Genomic DNA, 21,399 nt, shown 5'->3' with positions numbered 1-21,399 from the left:
ATCCATCATGGAACAGTAGAGTTACAACCGGCGGCCTCAGTTCTAAGCCCAATACTCAATCCACTCCATTACCACCACCTCCTTGCTTGTTGTTGTTGTGTTTATTGTTCAAATGGATGTGAAGTCGATGGATTTATCAAGTCTTTTCGTATAATATGCTCATACATTTTTCAGCTAGAGGACACCCTCCCTAACTTACTATACTGCTTTAACTTGGGCCACATTGTTGTTCTTTTGCATCTTATATCACGCAGATCAGAGGTAGAAAAAGACCTAGCTACTGCTTTACATCGTTTCCATGGCAATTCTTAGTGACTAATATCATATTTTAGTACTGAACTCTTGTTACACGGGCCAAATTAGATTTTATGGGTATTGCCTATGTCCGGTCTAATATGCACAGACAATGCATAAAACAAATAAAAGACCAATGTACGCCCAGAGTCGTAGTTATCATCAGCATCAACATCATCATCTTCATCCCGACCCTCTTTTTCCACCTTAGAATGGAGTGAGGTAGGACCCAGTAGAGAAAGGACAATTACCAACATCCCAAGGGGAATGGACCATACACACATTCACACATCACTCAAGTCCCCCGAATCCTGCCTCCACCTCACATGGACACATATATCTCATGTATTTTTTCCCTTTTTTGATGAGCCTCATCAAAAGTCTGAGTCAGTCCTTTGATAATCAAGGTAAAAACTGGATGACTATTGTCATGTGCTTCACCGTACATGCCTCATCCACCCAGGTTAACCTTCTGACACTTCCATAGCTTCGTCAACTACACCTCTCTTTCTCACAAATTCGTCTTTCACATCCTTACTTTCTTGACCTGTTACGCATATTCCCACCTCTAAATCACACATACATCCATTCATTTCACTACCTTTTCTTAATGCATTCTCCCCATAGGGTCATATGATCAAGAAACAAGGGATGAGGCTATGGCACACCTAATGTCTGACTTGGCTCGTATCTCTGACTAGGGTAAAAATAATATGGTTGTCTTTAATGCATCTAAGACTCAGTTCTTACACCTATCAACCAGACAAAATCTTCCACAGGCATACCCATTAATGTTTAATAATATTCAGCTTAATCCTGCATCATCCTTGAACATGCTTGGGGTTTCATTTACTCGGGACTTATCTTGGAAAGATCATATTACATCTCTTGTAAATTCTGCTTCCAAGAGATTGGGTGTGCTAAGCCGACTCCGCTCTTTCTTTACCCCTGCACAATTGTTGACTCTATACAGGGGTTTTATCCGCCCCTGTGTGGAGTACAACTCTCATGTGTGGGGAGGCTCCCCACATACAGTTCTTCTCAATAGGGTGGAGTCAAAGGCTTTTCGTCTCATTAACTCTCCTCCTCTTACTGACTCCCTTCAACCTCTGTCTCTTCGCCGCACTGTTGCATCTTTATCTCTTTTCTATCGCTACTTTAATGGTCACTGCTCCTCTGAACTGTCTGCTTGCATTCCTCCACCTATACGACGGGCGCGTAGCACCCGTCTGGCAGCAAACTCTCATCCCTTTTCTGTCCAACTCTCTAATGCAAGAGTTAACCGTTACTCCCAGTCTTTCATTTATGCAACAGGTCAGCTCTGGAACTGTCTCCCTCTATCTGTATTTCCTGTTGCCTATGATCTCCAGTCTTTCAAACGCAGTGTGTCCAGGCATCTCAAAATGATCGGATCTTGAATTTGGCTCTCTATTGTATTTTGTTTTTCTCTTGGAGGGAACTGTTACTGCCGGCTCATGGCCTTTGGTTCCTTCTTCCTCGCATTTAAAAAAAAAAAAAAAAAAAAAGCATCCTCTTTTTCTACCCTGTAATCAATATACTTCCTTACTTCACACTTTTCGCAATCAAGTTGTTCCTTATCCTGTCATCTCCACGCGCTCCACACTTACTCCTCAACAGTCCCATATCCACTTGCAGGCAATTTTTCACACCCATGTTATATCAAAATTTCATACCCATATGTAAATGTGGGTACTGACAATTTAATGCAATCTCCGTGTAGACTTCATACTTACACCTTTGCCTCGAATCAAGGCATTCACAGTACCAACCACATTTCTTCCTTCAGCCACTCTATTCACAACTTACATTTTACATTTGTCGTACTTTTTTTTTTTCCCCTGTCGGTGCATGCTCATTAACCAAGGCAAGTCTCTCTCCATCAATCAGCACGTCACACTGAGGGTCACTCTTTTCCTTAAAAACCACAGCCCTATTCGTATCTGTACTGATTTTCAAATCACACATTGACAGAGCCTCACGAAACACTGTATCCAGTCTGCGAAGGTTATTTGTATATATAACAAGTAACGCAGCATCATATGCATACATCACATGAGAGATATTCAACACTATTATCATCCATATTTCACTTTCCTGAGCTCGAGAAATAACAATTCTCTTAACTATATTATCATCCACATTGAATAGCCATGGGGACGATAAAACAAATATACATCATTTATATGGAAGGAACAAGAGGCAAGTCATAATTGACAAGTCTAAGGTCAATTGTGTACATCAGAAATATATAACTCACCTGTAGACAAGCATGAGATCGTGAAGTGCATGTGGGTGGTGGTGGTGGTGATGGTGGTGGGTGTGGGAGGAGCCGGTGGGTGGGCAGGTAGGCGGATGGGTGGGCAGATGGGCGTAGTAGGCGTGGGAGGCTGCTTCACTTAAGGCCAAGTTCAGTGCGCTCGAGGATCTGTTAATAACGGCGATGATCATTGTAAAAACTGGTTGCGGAAAATTATTCACTGATTCAGGATTTACTGGGTCTCATATATTGACAGATGATTTTGTACATGAAAGTCCACATAAAGAGTCCTGCTTGTGACTCTGCTTGTGAATTCTCGTCTGCTTTAGGAATGGTTCAGTGACCTTTACCAGTGTTTACTTCGCATCATTTCTGCTTCCCGTAACCTTGTAACGCATTGTTATGTGTGCTTTTCTTTTCCACCTATTATTTACATGATTGCTTACTAATTTCTTGAGGTAATCAGTATGTCTGTTACACCAACACCAGAAACTTGAGCCGTCCCTGCAGCACAAAAGACAACGTAATATGAGTTTCCAGAAGGGATGTAAAAGGACGACCATCCTGTGTTCAATATCGGTACCGCCAGACTATTATATTCAGGTTGTGTAAGTTCTACCGTGGTCAAATGATTACAGTAACAATACTCATTACTGATTATTTCTCCCATCTTTCCTGTCACTTCTTATTGCTTTTCTATCCTTTACAGGTGACTTTACATTAAGTGACAACTCAAATGGTTTCCTGTAAGCCAAGAAACCATTTACAACTCGGTGGTAACCATAAAACCAAACCATACGTGCTCCCTACGTGTCAGCAAGTGGGTTGGTGGAGGGTTAGTGCCCCTCCCCGTAAAACAAATAACTCAAAGTCAACTGGCCACCCCTTACGGGATTGTGGCGTCTGGCAATAGATAGATAGATAGATAGACAATGACTCATTTTACATCCATCTTGCTACCGCCATAAAATTTTATTCAGCATAAGGGAGGCATTAAGTATGGAAGATGTTAGCTTATGCAACAAGATGACCAACGTTGTATTTCATTCTTGATATTAGCCCGTTATATTCAGTTTTCGGGTTACTTCTCGAAGTGGATGGTTTGATGTAGCTTTCATTAACACATTAGCGCCCAGTGTCTTCAATATAGGTCGGAAATGGGCATTTTCAAAATTTAATGAAGAAGGGAACCCTGGGGAAGGGACCTATGAGCTTCGCGACTATGAGCCGACAGGTGGAGAGGGGTACGCCGAGCACCCTTCCAGCAAAAATTCCTCGCACAGTCACTCTGGGAGCCAATCAGTTAAACGCTGGCAAATCTATCAGTTACTTTATCCCACTGGCGCCCAGTGTCCTCAATATAGGTCGGAGCTTGGCATTTTCAAACTTTAATTAAGAAGGGAACTCTGGGGAAGGGATCTATGAGCTTCGTGACTATGAGCCGACACGCGGAGGGCGGTACGCCTAGCACCCTTCCAGCAAAATTCCTCGCACAGTCACTCTGGGAGCCAATGGGTTAAGCCCTTCTCTGCTAGTTATGATTCCGGAGCTGAGTAAATTAGTCGGAAGATAGATAAAACCTAAAATTGTGCATGACTGTAATGAAGGTGTTGGGTGAGTGGCAGAGGGATGTGTAGGTGATGAGGAAGCTTTGTTAAATCTTAAAACTCGCTGGCGTCTTGCTGCCACAAGACGATTATATTCAGCTTTGAAAAAAATGGTAAAGAAATTTATGAAGCCTATATCAAACCCGTTTAATTCGAAAAACTCTGAACATTTAATTATCCAGTTTCAGGAAAAGACAGTGAGTTATCGTAAGAAAGTGATGAACTTAAGAATGTAAGATAATCCTTCACTCAGGGATGAATGTAAGATAATCCTTCACTCAGGGCTGACCGTGTGTCTGATGGACTCACACAAAAACAGTGACCTGACCGAGTTCAATGTTAAAACTAAAAAGAGAAAAAGTACCCTAGAGGGCGCATTTATTGATGAGTTAGAGAGACAATGAAATAAAAATAATGAATTTGATATAATGAATGGGGTAAATGAAACGTGTTATATTACTAAAACGTAGCTAAATGGAAAGTGTATATACAGCACTGCGCTGAGTATTTATCTATCTACCTACCATCTATCTACGAAGCCAATACAAGTGAACTAATAATAATCGAAATACCAATGATATTGTGACTGAGGAAACTAGGCTATAGAAAATAATGCACTGTTAGCTTATGTTATCAATATTACAAAAAGATGAAATTGTGGTAATATGGCTGAAAATACTGTTTTAACAGCTTCATCCAGAAATAGACTAGCCGGAAACTTTTTTATTTATATTATTGATGGTGACAACATTCAGGCAGAAATGTTTCGAGTTTTCCATTGCATAACCTACACAAGCACTACCAGATTCATTAGCAGTTTGATTATTTCCTATATTACTATAGGAATCCGCAAAACACCAAACATAAAGTGACCGAGTTATGAATTACACAACTATTGCTATGTTTTGCAATGTCTTAAATTTGGCCACGTTGTTATGCAAGTCACCAAAACTTTGGAACGTTATGTAATCTTGCCTGTAGCTGGCGGCCTCCTGGTAAGACTGGTGTTGCTGGTAGTAGTGGTAATTGTGATAAGCATGTTGGTTGAAGGCCGCCTGCTGTTCACCGCCCTCTGCTATCTGTCTGCTGCTGCTGGTCGTGGATGTCGAGGGTGTTGCTGTTGTCGTAGTTACCTCCACCTGAGCTTTACTTCGTCTGCAGAATGGAAATATGTATGTAGATGGCAGGAGACAGTAAATAGCGATTAATGGAAAATAGTTATATAAGGTGTGTGGTGTCATTTCCTGTGAAATGAAGGACTGCTGGGCTTCAGGGAGCAGACTGTATAGTCTACCAAGAATACGGCAAATAAAAATGTCTAATATTACTCTGTTTGAGGAACAGTGCCCGAAGCTAAGCTACCATAGTCCAGAACAACTAATGGTGGAAAACTGACGCCTCTGCCCGCAACAAATGATCAAAAAAACTTCCAGCCGCCTTTTGGGAATTCGAAGCTGTGTTGAACACATAGCAGAAACCTAGATTAGTGCCGAAGACCAGGGTTCTTCAAACTGGGTCACAAGACTTCTCACTGGGTCGCCTCCTCTCTGTCTGTTTGTCTACAGCCAGACGCCACAAACAAGCCGCCTCCATGTCGCCCTGTCCCCTGCCATTACGCTGCCCTGTCCTCAAATCACGCACCTCTCTCCCATATACTTCTCCACTCCATCCCTGTATTTCATCCTCGGTCTCCCCTTCCTTTCCCCCACCACAGCTCTCACACATACACTCTAAACGTTAGTCTTCCATTCTCCATCTTCTCCACATGACCAAGTCACCTCAGTGTATATCTCCTAACATTTTCTTTCACATCCATAGCCACATCACAACGCTTCTTCACTTTCTCATTTGTCACTCTGCCACTCCATGTAACTCCACTTGCTCCTCTTAAATAGCTCATTTCCACTGCTCTCACTCTTGATTCGTGTCCTTCCAATATGGTCCAAGCTTCTCTTCCATACGTTAGAGTTGGTATCACAATACTTTTATGCAGCGACTTTTTATTTTTTTTTTACGTTCATGCTCACTTCCCTATTTCTTATCACAGCTTTCAAAGAATCAGCAATCTTTCTTCCCTGTTGTTCCCTTTCAAGCACTACTTCTAATCTTCCATTGTTACTTATCCAAGTACTTAAATGCATTCACACTTTCCACTTCCTCACCATCCAGCATCATTGTGCATTCAGTGACTTCATTTCTCTCGAAGATCAAAACTTTACTCTTCCCTACATTCACCTTTAGATTAAGTTTCTTACAGTCTCTCCCAAACTCATCCAACAAGCCTTGCAGTTCCTCTTCGTCTTCTTTTAGCAATACTGTACCATCAGCAAACAACAGAACAGGTTTCCAAATGCTCCCTTCCCTCATTAGGGCCGCTCCAACATCCGCTGTCCTGCCTTGTATCTCTTTTATAACTCCACCCATATACACATTGAACAACCATGAGGATATGACAAATCTCTGATTCAGTCCAACATTCAGATAGAAAAATTAACTCTGTTCATCACCCACACGCACAGCAACACAAGCGCCCTTATACATATTCTTCTCGGCATTCAACAGTTTCTCCATATATTCTTAATATTTTCCACATTCCATGTCTATCCACTCTGACATATGCTTTCTGCAAATCCATGAAGGCCACATACAACTTCATTCCCTGGTCTAGAAACTTTTCTACTATACAACTTAGGGTGAATATCTGATCCACACAACCTCATTCCATTCATAAAAGCTATATGCTTTTCTCCTACAAATTTCTGTTCTTTCCCTAACTATGTCAATAAATATCCTACCATATACTTTCCTGTTACACTAAGAAGACAAATCCCCCTTGTGATTACCACACACCTCTTTTTCTCTGCCTCCTCTCACAATAGATAAATTTTTCATAATCGAGACAACAACAACGGTACAACCAACAATCAGAAAAATAAAAATTTCTTTTTATCATCACCACCATTACCATCACCATCTAAAGAATGATAATTCCTTAAATAATACTCATATATATCTTTTACTTTCTCTTCACCAGTAAATGTAGTACTGTATTGTAAATAAGAGAGAGAGAGAGAGAGAGAGAGAGAGAGAGAGAGAGAGAGACAGAGAGAGAGAGAGGGGGGGGAGGGGGGAAGACAGGATTCGCATGTGTTCAGTCATCATTTGCCCACAGTGTTTCCAACCACGGTTTACCCACCCAGGAGAGAGCCTACTAAAGATACCAGAGCCAACCCACCCCTGAATCACATCATCTTTACGTTTCTGCCCGGAATCATGCTAAGTCTGTTCTTCGCTCTACTAAAAATAATTTCATCCGTACTAAATGCTCTCAACTCTCCAACTCGAATTCTTCCCGCTCCTTCTGGCACCTTGCCAAAAACCTTTCATCATCATCCTTCCCTCCTCTTTTCTACTCTGATGGTTCTGTAGTTATTTCTTCTATGGATAAACCAGATCTCTTCGCACAGACTTTCTCCTCCAATTCCGCCTTAGACGATTCCAGTGCTGTTCCTCCATCACTTCCCGCCTCTGACTTCCTCATGGCTGACATTAAAATTTCTTCAGCTGATGTATTTTCTGCCATCACTGGCCTCAATACTAACAAGGCCTGATGGAGTCCCTCCTGTTGTTCTCAAGAACTGTGCTTCTGTGCTAACACCCTGCCTAGGCAAACTCTTTCACCTTTGCCTGTCAACTTGTACCTTTCCTTCGTGCTGGAAGTTTGCTCTCATTCAGCCAGTCCCAAAGAAGGGTGACCACTCCCAACCCTCCAACGATCGGCCAATTGCTTTAACGTCCTGTATTTCAAAAGTTTTAGAGTCAATTCTCAATAGAAAAATTTTAAGGCATCTTTCCGATCACAACCTTCTTTCTGATCATCAGTACGGGTTCTGTCAGGGACGCTCCACTGGCAATCTTCTCACCTACCTTTCAGACTCCAGGTCATCCTCCTTTCGGGACTTTGGCGAAAGCTTTACCATTGCAATTGACATCTCAAAGGCTTTCGATCGAGTCTGGCATAAATCTTTAATTTCCAAACTGCCCTCTTACAGTTTCCATCCTTCTATCTGTGCCTTCATCGCTAGCTTCCTTTCTGGTCGTTCTATAGCCGCTGTTGTAGACGGCCATCGTTCTTCTCCTAGATCTATCAACAGTGGTGTTCCTCAGGGCTCTGTCCTATCACCAACTCTCTTCCTTTTATTCATCAATGACCTTCTAAGCTGTACATCTAATCCTATCCACTCATACACTGATGACTCCACCTTTAACCTTTCCATTCGGTTCCCGTAACGCCCATCTCAGCAGTTACTTCAACAAACAAGGAATGAGGCTATGGCACACCTAATGTCTGACTTGGCTCGTGTCTCTGATTGGAGTAAAAATAATCTTGTTGTTTTTAATGCATCTAAGACTCGGTTCTTACACCTATCAACCCGTCAAAATCTTCCACAGGTATACCCACTAATGTTTAATAATATTCAGCTTAATCCTGCATCATCCTTGAACATGCTTGGGGTTTCATTTACTCGGAACTTATCTTGGAAAGATCATATTACATATCTTGTAAAATCTGCTTCCAAGAGATTGGATGTGCTAAGCCGACTCCGTTCTTTTCATTACTCCTGCACAATTGTTGACTCTATACAGGGGTTTTATCCGCCCCTGTGTGGAGCACAACGCTCATGTGTGGGGAGGCTCCCCACATACAGCTCTTCTCAATAGAGTGGAGTCAAAGGCTTTTCGTCTCATTAACTCTCCCCCTCTTACTGACTCCCTTCAACCTCTGTCTCTTCGCCACACTGTTGCATCTTTATCTCTTTTCTATCGCTACTTTAATGGTCACTGCTCCTCTGAACTGTCTGCATGCATTCCTCAACCTCTACGATGGACGCTTAGCACCCGTCTAGCAGCAAACTCTCATCCCTTTTCTGTCCAACTCTCTAATGCAAGAGTTAACCGTTACTTCCATTCCTTCATTTATGCAACAGGTCAACTCTGTAACTGACTCCCTCTGTCTGTATTTCCTGCTGCCTATAATCTCCAGTCTTTCAAACGCAGTGTGTCCAGGCATCTCGAAATGAATGGATCTTGAATTTGGCTCTCTCTTGTATTTTGTTTTTCTCTTGGAGGGAACTTTTATTGCGGGCTCATGGCCTTTGGTTCCTTCTTCCTCGCATTAAAAAAAAAAAGTTGTCCTACTTTTGAGAAGAGTGCCGTGGCCTTAAAGGATATTACCATAAGCCTCATTTCTGCATCTTTGGAAAAATCAGATCTTGGCACGGATAATTGTTAATTCAATATCACAATCATTTACTTGGGAAATATGGTCCCCTCTCCATGACGGATGCTTTTAGTACTCGCAATTAATCAGATATTAACTATTTGGTATACTATGCACGTTACATCAAGCAAGAAATATGGCAAAAAATACATTTTTTGGCTATGTTGAAACTGCAGTGGGAAAATGATTATCATTTTACATTTTTATGAAATTGGTTCAGGCATGACACATCCTTTTTTAACAAGTAAATGTTACTCGTCTTCATAATTTATAATGTACTTTCAAAGTAAAGCATCATTATTATTCTAAGTCTGGACTTTTAATAATTCTGTTACAATGAAGGGTTTATGCATACACAGAACCTACAGATCCTACAGCTATATTCCAGTGTACAAAGATTTTTACGATCGATGAGGGGATGAAAGGAGATATTTTACTGGATGATGTGTTTGGGCTACTTTTGATGCGTATGTCGTGGTTTTCAACAGCTGTCTGTCGCGGGCTGGCAAAACTATCTGTTGGCAACCCTGCTCGCCCGTCGTCATAGAGTGAAATAATTGCCTTGGTACTTTTGAGAGGAGTGCTGTAGCCTTAAAAGATGCTACCGTAAGCCTCATTTCTGCATTTTTGGAAAAATCAGATCTCGGCACGCAAAATCATTAATTCAATATCACAGTCATTTACTTGGGAAATATGGTCTCCTCTCCATGAGTGAAATAATTGCCTTGGTATCCCTGCAGGGTAAAAGTGCTCCGTCATTAGTCATAACTCATATGTAATGGTTATGGCCAACCCTAAGATGTAATGGATTGTTTATTTATTAAAAACTAAGTGAAATGAGAAAAAAGAAGAATATGATGCCCTCTGCAGGTTTTCTAAGTAGGGAAACTGCTCAATGGTACAGCGTAACTTGCATATTATTTAATGCTTTATCGCACTGCAAGAAAGTGCCCTTTGCATATGCTGAGAAGCTTATCCGCCCACCTGTTGTGGATATTTTGCGTAGTATCACTGATGGCAAGTCAGCAAAAAAAAAAAAAAATGTGAATCTCTTACTGATGGTGACACTGGAAAAGTTTTACGATATCAATTGGTTTTATATCTACAGTCTTGGAGAATATGCCATCTAGATGATTGAAGGTAATGCCATAGCTAACTCAGCAGCATTCTTGGTTTATGTGAGATACATATGGGACGATGACTTATTGGAAGATATACTCTCTTTCATGACCTTACCTACACAGACGACAGGGTTAGAGGAATACCAAGATTTGAAAGACTGTGTAGTCGAAAAATGCACACTAAACTCGGCTATGTACAAAGGTATCACAGCAGATGGTGCATCAAACTTCGCTGTTAAAAAAAAAAAAAAAAAAAAAAGAACAAAAAGAAAGTGAGGTTGTCAGATGTCAGACGCAGGTAACGATGTTACTGGGATTCATTCTTTCCTTCACCGCGAAGTGTGGGCTGCCAAAATTCCTGACATTTTCCCTCTCAAGGATGTGCTGAATGGCGTAGCGGAATTTAGCAATATTATTAAGGATATTGAATGAACGGTCAAGGTGGCTGGTGGAGGCGCCCATCATCCACTCACTTGGTGTTGTGCTGCCTGCTTCTTCCTTCATGTATCACAGTTTTCAGTGTATGTCCTCCTCTCCTTATTTCTCCCATCCTTCTTGTCACTGCTTATTACTCTTCTTTTCGTTTCAGCTGGCTCAAAACAGTGACAAGCCAACTGGATTCCTGTAGCTCAGAAAACATTTACAATACTGGGTGGTAACCATATAGCTAAATAATAGTGACGTGGAGCCTAATATGGTGCCCCTGTTGACTGGGTGGAGAAACGCAAGTCTCACGTCCATCCAGAAACAAAATAATATTGATCCCCATGCCACCCTGTAGAAAGGCTCTGTCATTTGCATGGAAACACCGATTTACTGCGCACAACGGTCCTGCAGGGGCAACTGCTTGCCTGTGGTTGATGGGTCTGCTCGATCAGACCTGATCATTAGCACTTGTATCATATTGATGTTCGGTGGCTCTCTGTTGGTAAAATTTTAGCCAGAGTTTATGAGCAAAGAATGAAAATTCATGTTTTGCTTCTTTGGCGAATGAATCCTTTTGAAGATCCAGGAATGCTTTTTTATGATAAAGAGAAGGAACTAAAGGCCAGAAGCCTGCAAGATTGTTCCTTACAAGTTAAAATAAAAACAAAATAAAAGACAGCCAAATAAAAGATCCGTTCATTTCGAGATCCCTGGACCCACAGGATTTAAAAGACTAGAGATCATTGGCAGTAGGAATTAGAGACAGAGGAAGACAGTTCCAAAGTTGACCTGCTACCTACATGAAGGACTGGGAGTAATGGTTAATTTTTACATTAATGGGTTGGACACAAAAGGGATGAGAGTTTGCTGCTAGACATGTGCTATGCGTCCGCCGTAGTGGTTAATAGATGAAAGCAGACAGTCCAGAGCTGTGACCAATGAAGCTGCGACAGAAGAGATAAAGATGCAACAGTGTGGGAAAGAGACAGAGTTGAAGGGAGCCAGTGAAAGGAAGAGAGCTAATGAGATGAAAGGCTTTTGATCCTACAATGCTGAGAAGAGTTGTGTGGGAAGCCTCACCACACATGAGAGTTGTATTCTACAGTATATAGGGGAGAATAAAACTCATGTAAGAAATAGAAAACTGTGCAAGGGTAAAGAAGGCAAAAGTCAGCTTAGCACACCTAATCTCCTTGAAACAGATTTTACAAGAGGTAATATAAGCATTGCAAAATTAATCTGAGAGAATGAAACCCCAAGTATGTTCAGTGATGATGCAGGATTAAGTTGAATGTTTTAAAAAATGCGGAAGACTTTGATGGGTTGAAATATGTAGAAACCGAGTCCTTCATGCACTGAAAACAAGATTACTTTTACCCCAATCAGAGATATAAGCCAAGTCAGACATTAGGTGCATCATAGCATCATTCCTTATTTGCTGAAGTTACTGCTGCGATAGATGCTGTGGGAAGCGAATGGAAAAATGAAAGGTGGAGTCATCAGCCTATGTGTGGATAGCATTAGATGCACAACTTAGGTCACTGATGAATAGAAGGGAAAGAGTTGGTGATAGGACAGAACCCTGAGGAACACCATTATTGATAGCTACAGTCCTGAAAAGAATGGTGGCCATCTACAACAGCAGCTATAAAAATATTAGAAAGGGAACAAGAAATGAAGGCACGGCCAAAGGAATAGAATCTTTTAGAGGATAGTTTGGACACTGAAAATTTAGGCCAGACTTGATCGAAAGCCTTTGAAATATCGAGTGCAATGGCAAAGCTTTCGCCAAAATTCCGAAATGAAGGGAGTCTGAATAGGTGAGATCACCAGTGGAGTATCCCATACTGGAAATCAGAATTTTTTTTTTTTTACGTGTCCGACTCTGGGCAAAGGCTTCAGGGTCTATTTCTCGGGGGCAGTGACCTATCCCAAGTCCCAGTAGTCCTCCTACACCTCCACATGTCACCACTTCGGTGCTAACACCCACCGTCCATATTGAATACATGCTAGGGCTGTCTCATACAGGACTGGTGTACTGGTATTAGCGGGGGTATTTTAAAGACATGTCGGCAGGTCATCTGGTAGTTCAGAAAAGTCTACTTTTAGGAAATTCAAATCCTTAAATTGTTCCCTGCCCCAGCCGGGTTTCGATCCTGGGTCCATTAGGACTGCAGGCCGCCTCTCTACCGATTCTTTTTTAATGTGTAGATTCAAAAGTTTTAGACATACAGGATGCTGAAGCAACAAGGTGATAGTTAAAGGGTTGAGAATGGTCACTGTCTGGGATGGACAGGCTGAATGAGATGAAACTTTCAACAAGGAAGGTACAAGTCAACAGACGATGGCAAAAGAGTTTACTTAGGCATGAAATAGACACAGAAGCATGGCTTTTGAGAACAACAGAAGGGACCCCAGCAGGTCCATATGCCTTGCTGGTATTGAGGCCGGTGGTGGCAAAGTACATCAGTTGAAGAAATTTTAATGTCAGTCATGAGGAAGTCAGAGGAGGGAAGTAATGGAGGAACAGCACCCGAACTGTTTGAGAAGATAATTGAATGGCATGTCTGAACAAAGAGTTATGCTTTTTAAGTAGAATAGCTACACAGGTATTTTACATTGTCTCCAAGTATGCACTGCATGACATAATCATCAGAGAGAGGAGTCTCTCATGAAAATCATAATGAATTGCTGCCACTAGTGACACCAGATGCGGATGATTACTCCATGGTTCCCCTGAGAAATTCACCAAGGTCCCTAGAGAGCCATAGCTTCCAGTCTGGGTATCACTGCCTTAGTGGGATTTTTTTTTTTTTTTTTTTTTTTTGCTTAACCCAGTTCTCAACCTTTTTCCTTCCAAGTACCCCCTTTGTTATCAGATTATCGACCCGTACCTCCATTAAACTGACAGTGAATATGGAATGGCAATACTGTATATTAAGTCTAGTCCAGTATACACTGGTACTACATTGGATATTATCAAATGGATGGAATTATGATTATTTTATCTAGCAGTTAAGTATTAACATCATAGTCAGTGTACGATGATACTACCAGGAGTGAAACTGTAGTTTCTTTATGAATGCAATAAGCATTAGCACCAATTCAGTGTGGAATGGTACTATGGTACTATACCGGCTAATGTAAGACCAACTAAATTATAATTACTTCATTTGGCAATAAGTATTAACACCATTTTTTAGACATAGCAACCGGTACCTGTATAATGCAAACAGGTTTCTCAATTTGAGGAGCTGTATTAGGCAAACATACTGCACTTGAAGACACACATTAGGTAGTGCTCGGTGTTTAGTCTTCATGTTCGACAACACTGTAAATCTTTTCTCCCATAGATAAGTACGAGGAAAATCAGCAAAGACCTTATAGCAACATCAGCTACAGCAGGGTAAAACTCACTCATTTTAGACCAGAACTTGGTGAGGGAAAGAGTTTCAAATGCATCATCTGGTAACAGAGTTGTTCACCAACTCTATGAATTCTTCTTGCGTTTATCTGAGAGAAAATGTCCATTAGCAATGAATAGGTGTCTAAACAATTTCATTCCAACTCGCTAAGTTAGGGGAAATAAGACTACAACTCCATCGGTAGGGAAGAAAGATGTGCCTGCATGAAGTACACTACATCTAGTTTTCCAGTGCATTTGCTTTTTCACTAGGGTGTTCAAACATACTGAGATTTTTGCCTCTGACCTTCCCTTCCCACAGCTCCATCTTCTTGCTGAATGATCTTTGTCCATGAAATCAATCACTGTGGTGAAATGGCCTTGGAAGGATGAAAATTAAAAGTTTAGATGTAAGAATGTCCTTCAAGTAGGCCAGTTTCTGGAGCAACTGGTTGCCTGACACTTTTTTGTTAAACTCAAGCAACTTTGTCTTGTTGTCATGTTTGAAAAATTCAGAAAGATCTTCCTTCAGTGACTCTGTTCTTGATACCACATTCCTCCGTGACAGCTAGCAGCCATGACGTGAAATACTAACTTTTCTTAATCTGTTTCAAAGTCTTGACACAGTCGTGTATTTAGGGCACTTGATGGTATTTACCATGTGCAGAACATCATCAAAGACTAATCTTAACTCAAGTGAGAGAGTTTTAGATGCCAGAGCATATTTATGAAGCGTACGGTAATGATGCTTTGTTTCAGGATTCGCCTCATTCACTCTTCCTCAGAGCCCTGATCGATGGCTAAACATTGCTGGTGTTCCTGCAGTTGTACATTCACATTTATTATTCCAAGAAAATCTTTCAACCTCTAAACAATTAAAAATCAGACTTCATGAGAAGTATCTTCATCTCCTGTAGTCGACTCCAAAGCATGACAGAACAAGAAATCCTCCTTGATATTTCCATCACTGATGCCTCGTACAAACACCAGGAGTTGGGCACAAACAGCCACGTTAGTCGACCCCTCAAACTCGATTGCAAATTAGCCTAAAGATGCCTATTTTATTTAAGAAATCTCTTGTTATTTGATATCTTCAGACCCAACTAATATTCGTCGTTGAAGAATATTGAGCATTACATCCAATAATGCGGCAGACTTTATGTTTACAACAAGGGATGATGAATTTCTCTGCAAAGTTGAGAGCTTTTATCCTTGTGCAATTCTATGTGATATCATGTACAATGCATGTAACCCAGAATCATTTTGTTGGCTGAGCTGTCTCAAACGATCAGAGTATGCTCGCTTCAGTACCTCTTCCTGTTGTTTGAAGAAAGGCAGCATTCTTACTTTTCATATTTGGATGGCAACTCTTCAAATGTCACTTGAGAAACCTTGGTTTCACACACTCCAGTGATAAAACTCTGTAGCATATAACGCACTGTAGATATTCACACCTTTTTATTTTTTCTGATAGCAGTGAATCTGTGCAGAATGTAGCTTTCTTCATACTGACGTTTCTTTGCTAATGAGGCCATAACAGTATCTAGAATTGTTATAAAACAAAAAAACATATATAACCAAAGTTGTAAATAAAGTAATTAACAATGACACGCACGTACACTGTAATAGCACCAAGTTGAAAGATTACACAATAAAAACACCATCAGGCACTCATATTATCATCACTGTCGTAAGATCACACAGTAGAAACACCATCAGGCAGTCACAGTGTCAATACATCGAAAGTCAAAGCATCATCAGAAAGTAAGATTATCAACAAGTTCAAGTAAAGAACACTTCAAGCATTCATTACACAGAAACAGTTTCATGCAGTAATAATAACAATATCTCAAACAATAAAAACACCATCAGGCAGTAATATTATCACCAATGTTTCAAGAACAAACTAACTAGAAAGAATTGATTGCATATCCCCGCCAGCATCAATAAAATCTAAAATTTGCTGTTTGAGTAGCCGCACATACGACCAATGTCACAAACATGTGCTTCCGAAACGCAATAGCATCACTGAGTAATACTAGTCATTATACTGTAAAAAAAAAAAAATCTATAGGATACATATCATAAGATTAAAAATACACCAACATGCTATTAGACATGTAATGAACATACCTCATTTAGGTATACAAAAATGTCTAGAGACAGTTCATCAGTTGCATGACGCTGACCGGAATGAGACAATGCCCTTCCCCCATCCTCATTCAGGGTTGCTGTTTGAGCGTGACCCAACCTCAAACGCGCTTCTATAGCCGACTCTCTCTCTCTCTCTCTCTCTCTCTCTCTCTCTCTCTCTCTCTCTCTCTCTCTCTCAGTAGATATTAACGTTTCGTCAGCCATTTAAGTATCAACTGGAACCCCTGGAACCCCTGGGGTTTCATGAACACCAGGATGAGAACCTTAGGCTTAACCCTTTGATTCTGGTGACTTCTCTCTTGGTTTCCTTTTCCATTTCCAGACAGTGACATTCAGCTTAGGAAAAACCCAGCCCCTGCGGCGAATGGGATAATCAAAGTTACCTCTGCTGCACTCTGTCAATTCAAAAAGTAGGCTATCTCCTTAGCTGAGTAAAATTGCCAGAAGTGAGGACAGCCGGAAGAAAAGGAATACTGGCCGTATGCTTAAACACTAAAATATCCCTCCACATTCATCTTGGCCTACATAGCTTCCTGCCTCCTTCCAATTTGCTCAGATATACCTTTTTCACCATTCTATTTTCATCCATTCTCTCCACATGACCATACCATCTCAGTACACTCTCTTTGATTCTGGTGTGCACAGAGCTCCTCACTCCGCATCTTTCACGAATCATATTATTCCATATCCTATCCACCCTCTGTCCTCCACATACATTTCTCAGCAGTCCCATGTCCACTGCTCTTATTCTTGACTATTCATTTTCGTGTCACACCATAGTCTCACATCCTTAGGTTAAAGTTGGCATTAACACTCCTTCATGTAAGCCTCGTGCAGCTGCAGCACTCAAGGGTGTTTTTTATGAAGGCCTTCAAAGCACCAGCTACTTTCCTTCCATGTGTCACTCTGCTTTCCACTTCTTTTGCATATTTTCCTCTCTTCGCTCTCTCACCAACTCCAGTCTTTCTCAGTTCACTGTAACATCACGCTGGGAGTCACCTTCTATCTCAATAACCATCACTTTACTCTACATTTACCCTCAAAGCACGACACTCTCGCATACATCTAAAAATCTCTGCACTAGTCTACCAAGCTCTTGTCCGGTATTTGCAAGTAGCACTGCATCATCAGCTTACAACAAGTTTGAGATATTCCATCCTTCATCATTCATTTCCAATGCCATCAGTCTCTCCATTACTCGTGTTTTTATTTCTCTCATCACCCCATCCATGTGAATATACTGAACAACCATGCGGACATCACACAACCTTGTCAAACGCCCACATTGATCGTGAACCAATCACTTAGATGCCCATTTACCCTTACACATGCCTCACTGCCACCATAAAACTCTTGATGGAACTTAGAAGTATACAATCTACACCATACATGTGCAAAACCTTCCATAATCCTTCTCTGTGGGTGGCTCAATCGGTAGAGAGGTGGCCTGCAGTTCTATGGACCCAGGTTCAAATCCTGGCTAGGGCAGGGAACAGTTTAAGGATATGAATTTCATAAAAATCAGACTTTGCTGATCTACTAGAAGACCCGCTGACATGTAAAAATACCCCAGCTAATACCAATACACCAGTCCTGCATGAGACAGCCCTAGCATGTATTCAATATGGACGGTGAGTGTTAGCGCCGAAGTGGTGACATACAGAGGTGTTTGGTATGTAGGACTACTGGGCCTTGGGAGCAGGCTGTGAAGCCTATGCCCAGAGTCGGACATAAAAAAAAAAATAAATAAAATCCTCAGGTGAACCAATGATCAGTTTTGGAAACTTTGCTCTAACTTATGTCTCCATCATCATCATCATCATCCCAACCCGAATCTCCACTTAAAGATGTGGTGAGACAGAATCAAGAAGAGAAGTAGATCTATCAAATAGCATGCCCAGCTATATCAGTAACATAATCATTCACACATATTCACAAGCATTGGTAATAAGGCATAAAAGCGATAAAAAAAGAGTGCCTGTCAGACACTCACCATAGGATCCAGATGCAAAAGATGAAAGCAAACAGCTAAGAGAGAAAAAGTTCTAGATAAATTAAATTCCAGTATACCTGGGAAAAATATACTCACCCCCGTGGTAGTGTGCAGTAGTCCAGGGTGTGTAGTGGGAAACATGGTGGACGTGGCAGGTCTAACAAGTCTGGGTATTGGTTCGACGGGTCCTGTGTTGCTTGGGGGTGGCTACATAGGGACAGTGACGCCCCCCAGTGGCCAGGATCAAGTGTGGTGCGGGCTGCCCCCACACCACACTTTGGCACCTCCACATATGCCACACTGCTGGGCGCCACGGATGCTCCCATCTCCTGCCGACCATCCCTTATATTTTCAGAGGTGTCCTGACTCCCCCAGGACTGCCCTCCCCTCTGCTGTGCATCGTCGTGGTCAGTGGTGGGCACAACCTGATACCCCGGCAGTGGGCTGGGGTCGGCAGAGGGTGGAGGGGGTGGTGCCAACTTGGCAGGGCGGGGAGGTGGGGTGCGACGAGCCCGGCAGTATATGAGCAGGCAGGTGGGCAGGATGAGGGCAGCAAGGGCGGCAGCTCCCCCTAATGCCCCCCACGGCAACAAGGGGTGTGGCGGCACTGTAGCTACTCGTACTTCAGCCACCTGGTGAGCTACCTGCAGTGTGAGGGTTACATGGTTACTACCTGCCACATTTTCTGCTTCACAATGATACGTGCCCTCATCACCTGCTGCCACGTCCGATATAGTGAGGGAGGAGAGGAGAAGATGTAAATCAGAACCTTGTTCTTCAGTCACACTATATCGTCCTGTGTCACTACTATTGTCTAGGGGTGCATCCCCTGACACCCAAGTCACTGACACTTCAACCTCTGATTCCACTCGGCATGCTAGTGTCACATTTTCCCCCTCTGCCGCCAACACACGTGGGGCTGCTGCTGTTACCACAGGTGCACACACAAACTGTGCTGATGACAACCGCTGCCAGTCCCGCCCCACCAACCGCCGTGGTGATGCACATACTGCACGCACTGATGCAGCAAGATTACGGTCTTTCATCCAATGGCTGAGAGGCCGCAGATGGCAGTCACAATGCCATGGGTTGCCATCCAGGTGGGCCACTCGTAGTACCTGTAATGGCCGCAGGTGCTCTGCTGCCAGAGTGGCCAGGCGATTGTCAGCCAGGTTGAGAACCTCCAGGCGGATGAGAGGGTCAAGAGCCCCTGCGTTGATGGAGGCGATAATGTTATGGCTAAGGTCCAGCAACACCAGGTCTGGCACAGGCTGCAGTATTGAGGCGGTCAGCTGAGTCAAGCGGTTGTGAGCCACTCGTAGTTCTCGCAGGCCTGGCAGATCCCTCAAAGCCTCAGTTGGCACAGCAGCCAGCAGGTTGTTGCTGAGGTCCAACTCCACCACATTGCTCAGGAGGCGAAAAGCACCTGCCTCAAGCCGTGTAAGGTTGCAAAAGTTAAGCCAGACCTTTTGTAGGTTAACAAGGCCAGTGTAGACAAAGGCATCACGTGGCAGGATGCGAAGGTTGTTGTGCCGTAGGTCCAGCACCTGAGTGGATGGTGACAAGCCCCGAGGTACATCAATAAAGTCAGCATCACGACATGCCACCACCTCCTTGCCATCACGCCACTTGCATTCACACACTTTAGGACAGTCGGCCGCCGCCCCCGCCTGCATCAGCACCAATGCCACCACCCACGCCCACACCGGAGTGTGACGCGCCCCGGGGGCGGCGGCCGGAGCGCCCCCAGGCCCCATCACGGCCACCCAGACACCCTCACCCCACCCGTGTCGTCACCATCAACAGTCAACATCCCACCCCACCCACACCACCACACACGGGATGGCAGGCTACAAGCACCAGGTGTAGCTTGGGGCACAAGGCGGTGAGGAAGACGAAGATAAGCTCAAAATCTGGGTGTCACAGTTGTTGCACCAGACTGGCAGCAATTTACAGCTGCCCTCAGGGGTACTGGGAACTACGAAGAGATGATACGACTAGGATGGTGTTGCAGCCGATGAGCATGTCCGCACTCAAAGGATCCTGGAAAAACAGAGATAGAATGTCAGGAGTGGGAATAATAATTATATCCTCATCATTATCTTCACCATATTCCTTGCTAAAATGTAGGGTGGATAGGATCAAGAAATGGGAACAGGAAATTAAAGAAGTAGGAGAATTTTTGCCACTGAAATTGGCCACAAATCCATTCACTCATCATTCAAACTTTTGAAATGCGCTGCTAAACCTTCTAGGCATGAAGTATCCATGTATTTTCCTTAGCATTCTTTACTATGACTGATGGCTAGCGACCATTCCTTTGATAATCTGATTGTTAACTTGCTAATATGCATGTACTAAATGGCTAGTCTTCACCATCATGTCTTGCAGCTGAAAAGGATTATTTTTGCTTACCATATAAGTGTGATTGAATATTTTGGCTACTAAATCCCACATCATGTAACTAACTTATGGCAGAGTATTGTGTTCTTACAGCTGCAGTTTATTTCAGAATTTTTTTCTAATGCAATGATACTTGTGGTCTCAATATATCCTCCATTACCTACCCAGCCATAATGAGATTATCCACCACCATCCTCACCATCAAAATCACCAGTATCATACTGTGTTACATTCATACGAAATAAAACATTAATACCATGAATTTCTAACACTTCCAAACCGAGAACGTATTTTCTGTTCCATTTCTACTAACACTGAACGATTTTATTAATATTAGTTATAGATAACATCTCTAGTTCGAACAGTGTCTCCGATGCTGAATAAAATCATCTTAAGGTGGAAAAAAAAATGCTCCATCAAATTGCAACAGGGTTTAATC

At 42.4% G+C, this 21,399-nt stretch overlaps 1 protein-coding gene across 1 annotated transcript in view; it reads right to left on the bottom strand.

Moving 5' to 3' along the window:
- LOC145414989 (uncharacterized) overlaps nucleotides 1-20,314 on the bottom strand; it is a 43,351-nt gene extending 23,037 nt beyond the window's left edge. The window contains exons 1-5 of the mRNA XM_080284409.1: nucleotides 18,654-20,314; nucleotides 11,399-11,503; nucleotides 5,155-5,334; nucleotides 2,668-2,740; nucleotides 2,573-2,625 (exon numbers count right to left, since the gene is read on the bottom strand). Of these exons, the coding sequence (XP_080140535.1) occupies nucleotides 2,573-2,625; nucleotides 2,668-2,740; nucleotides 5,155-5,334; nucleotides 11,399-11,503; nucleotides 18,654-20,314 (2,072 nt within the window). The remainder of the gene's footprint in view (nucleotides 1-2,572; nucleotides 2,626-2,667; nucleotides 2,741-5,154; nucleotides 5,335-11,398; nucleotides 11,504-18,653) is intronic.
- Nucleotides 20,315-21,399: the final 1,085 nt, after the last annotated feature.

This window comes from Coenobita brevimanus, chromosome 101 (genome assembly GCF_032717465.1).
Source record: "Coenobita brevimanus isolate Jiangsu-jjx chromosome 101, ASM3271746v2, whole genome shotgun sequence".
Classification (NCBI taxonomy): Eukaryota; Metazoa; Arthropoda; class Malacostraca; order Decapoda; family Coenobitidae; genus Coenobita; species Coenobita brevimanus.
Note: the sequence above shows the minus strand (reverse complement) of the source record. Positions and strands in the feature narration are given on the sequence as shown.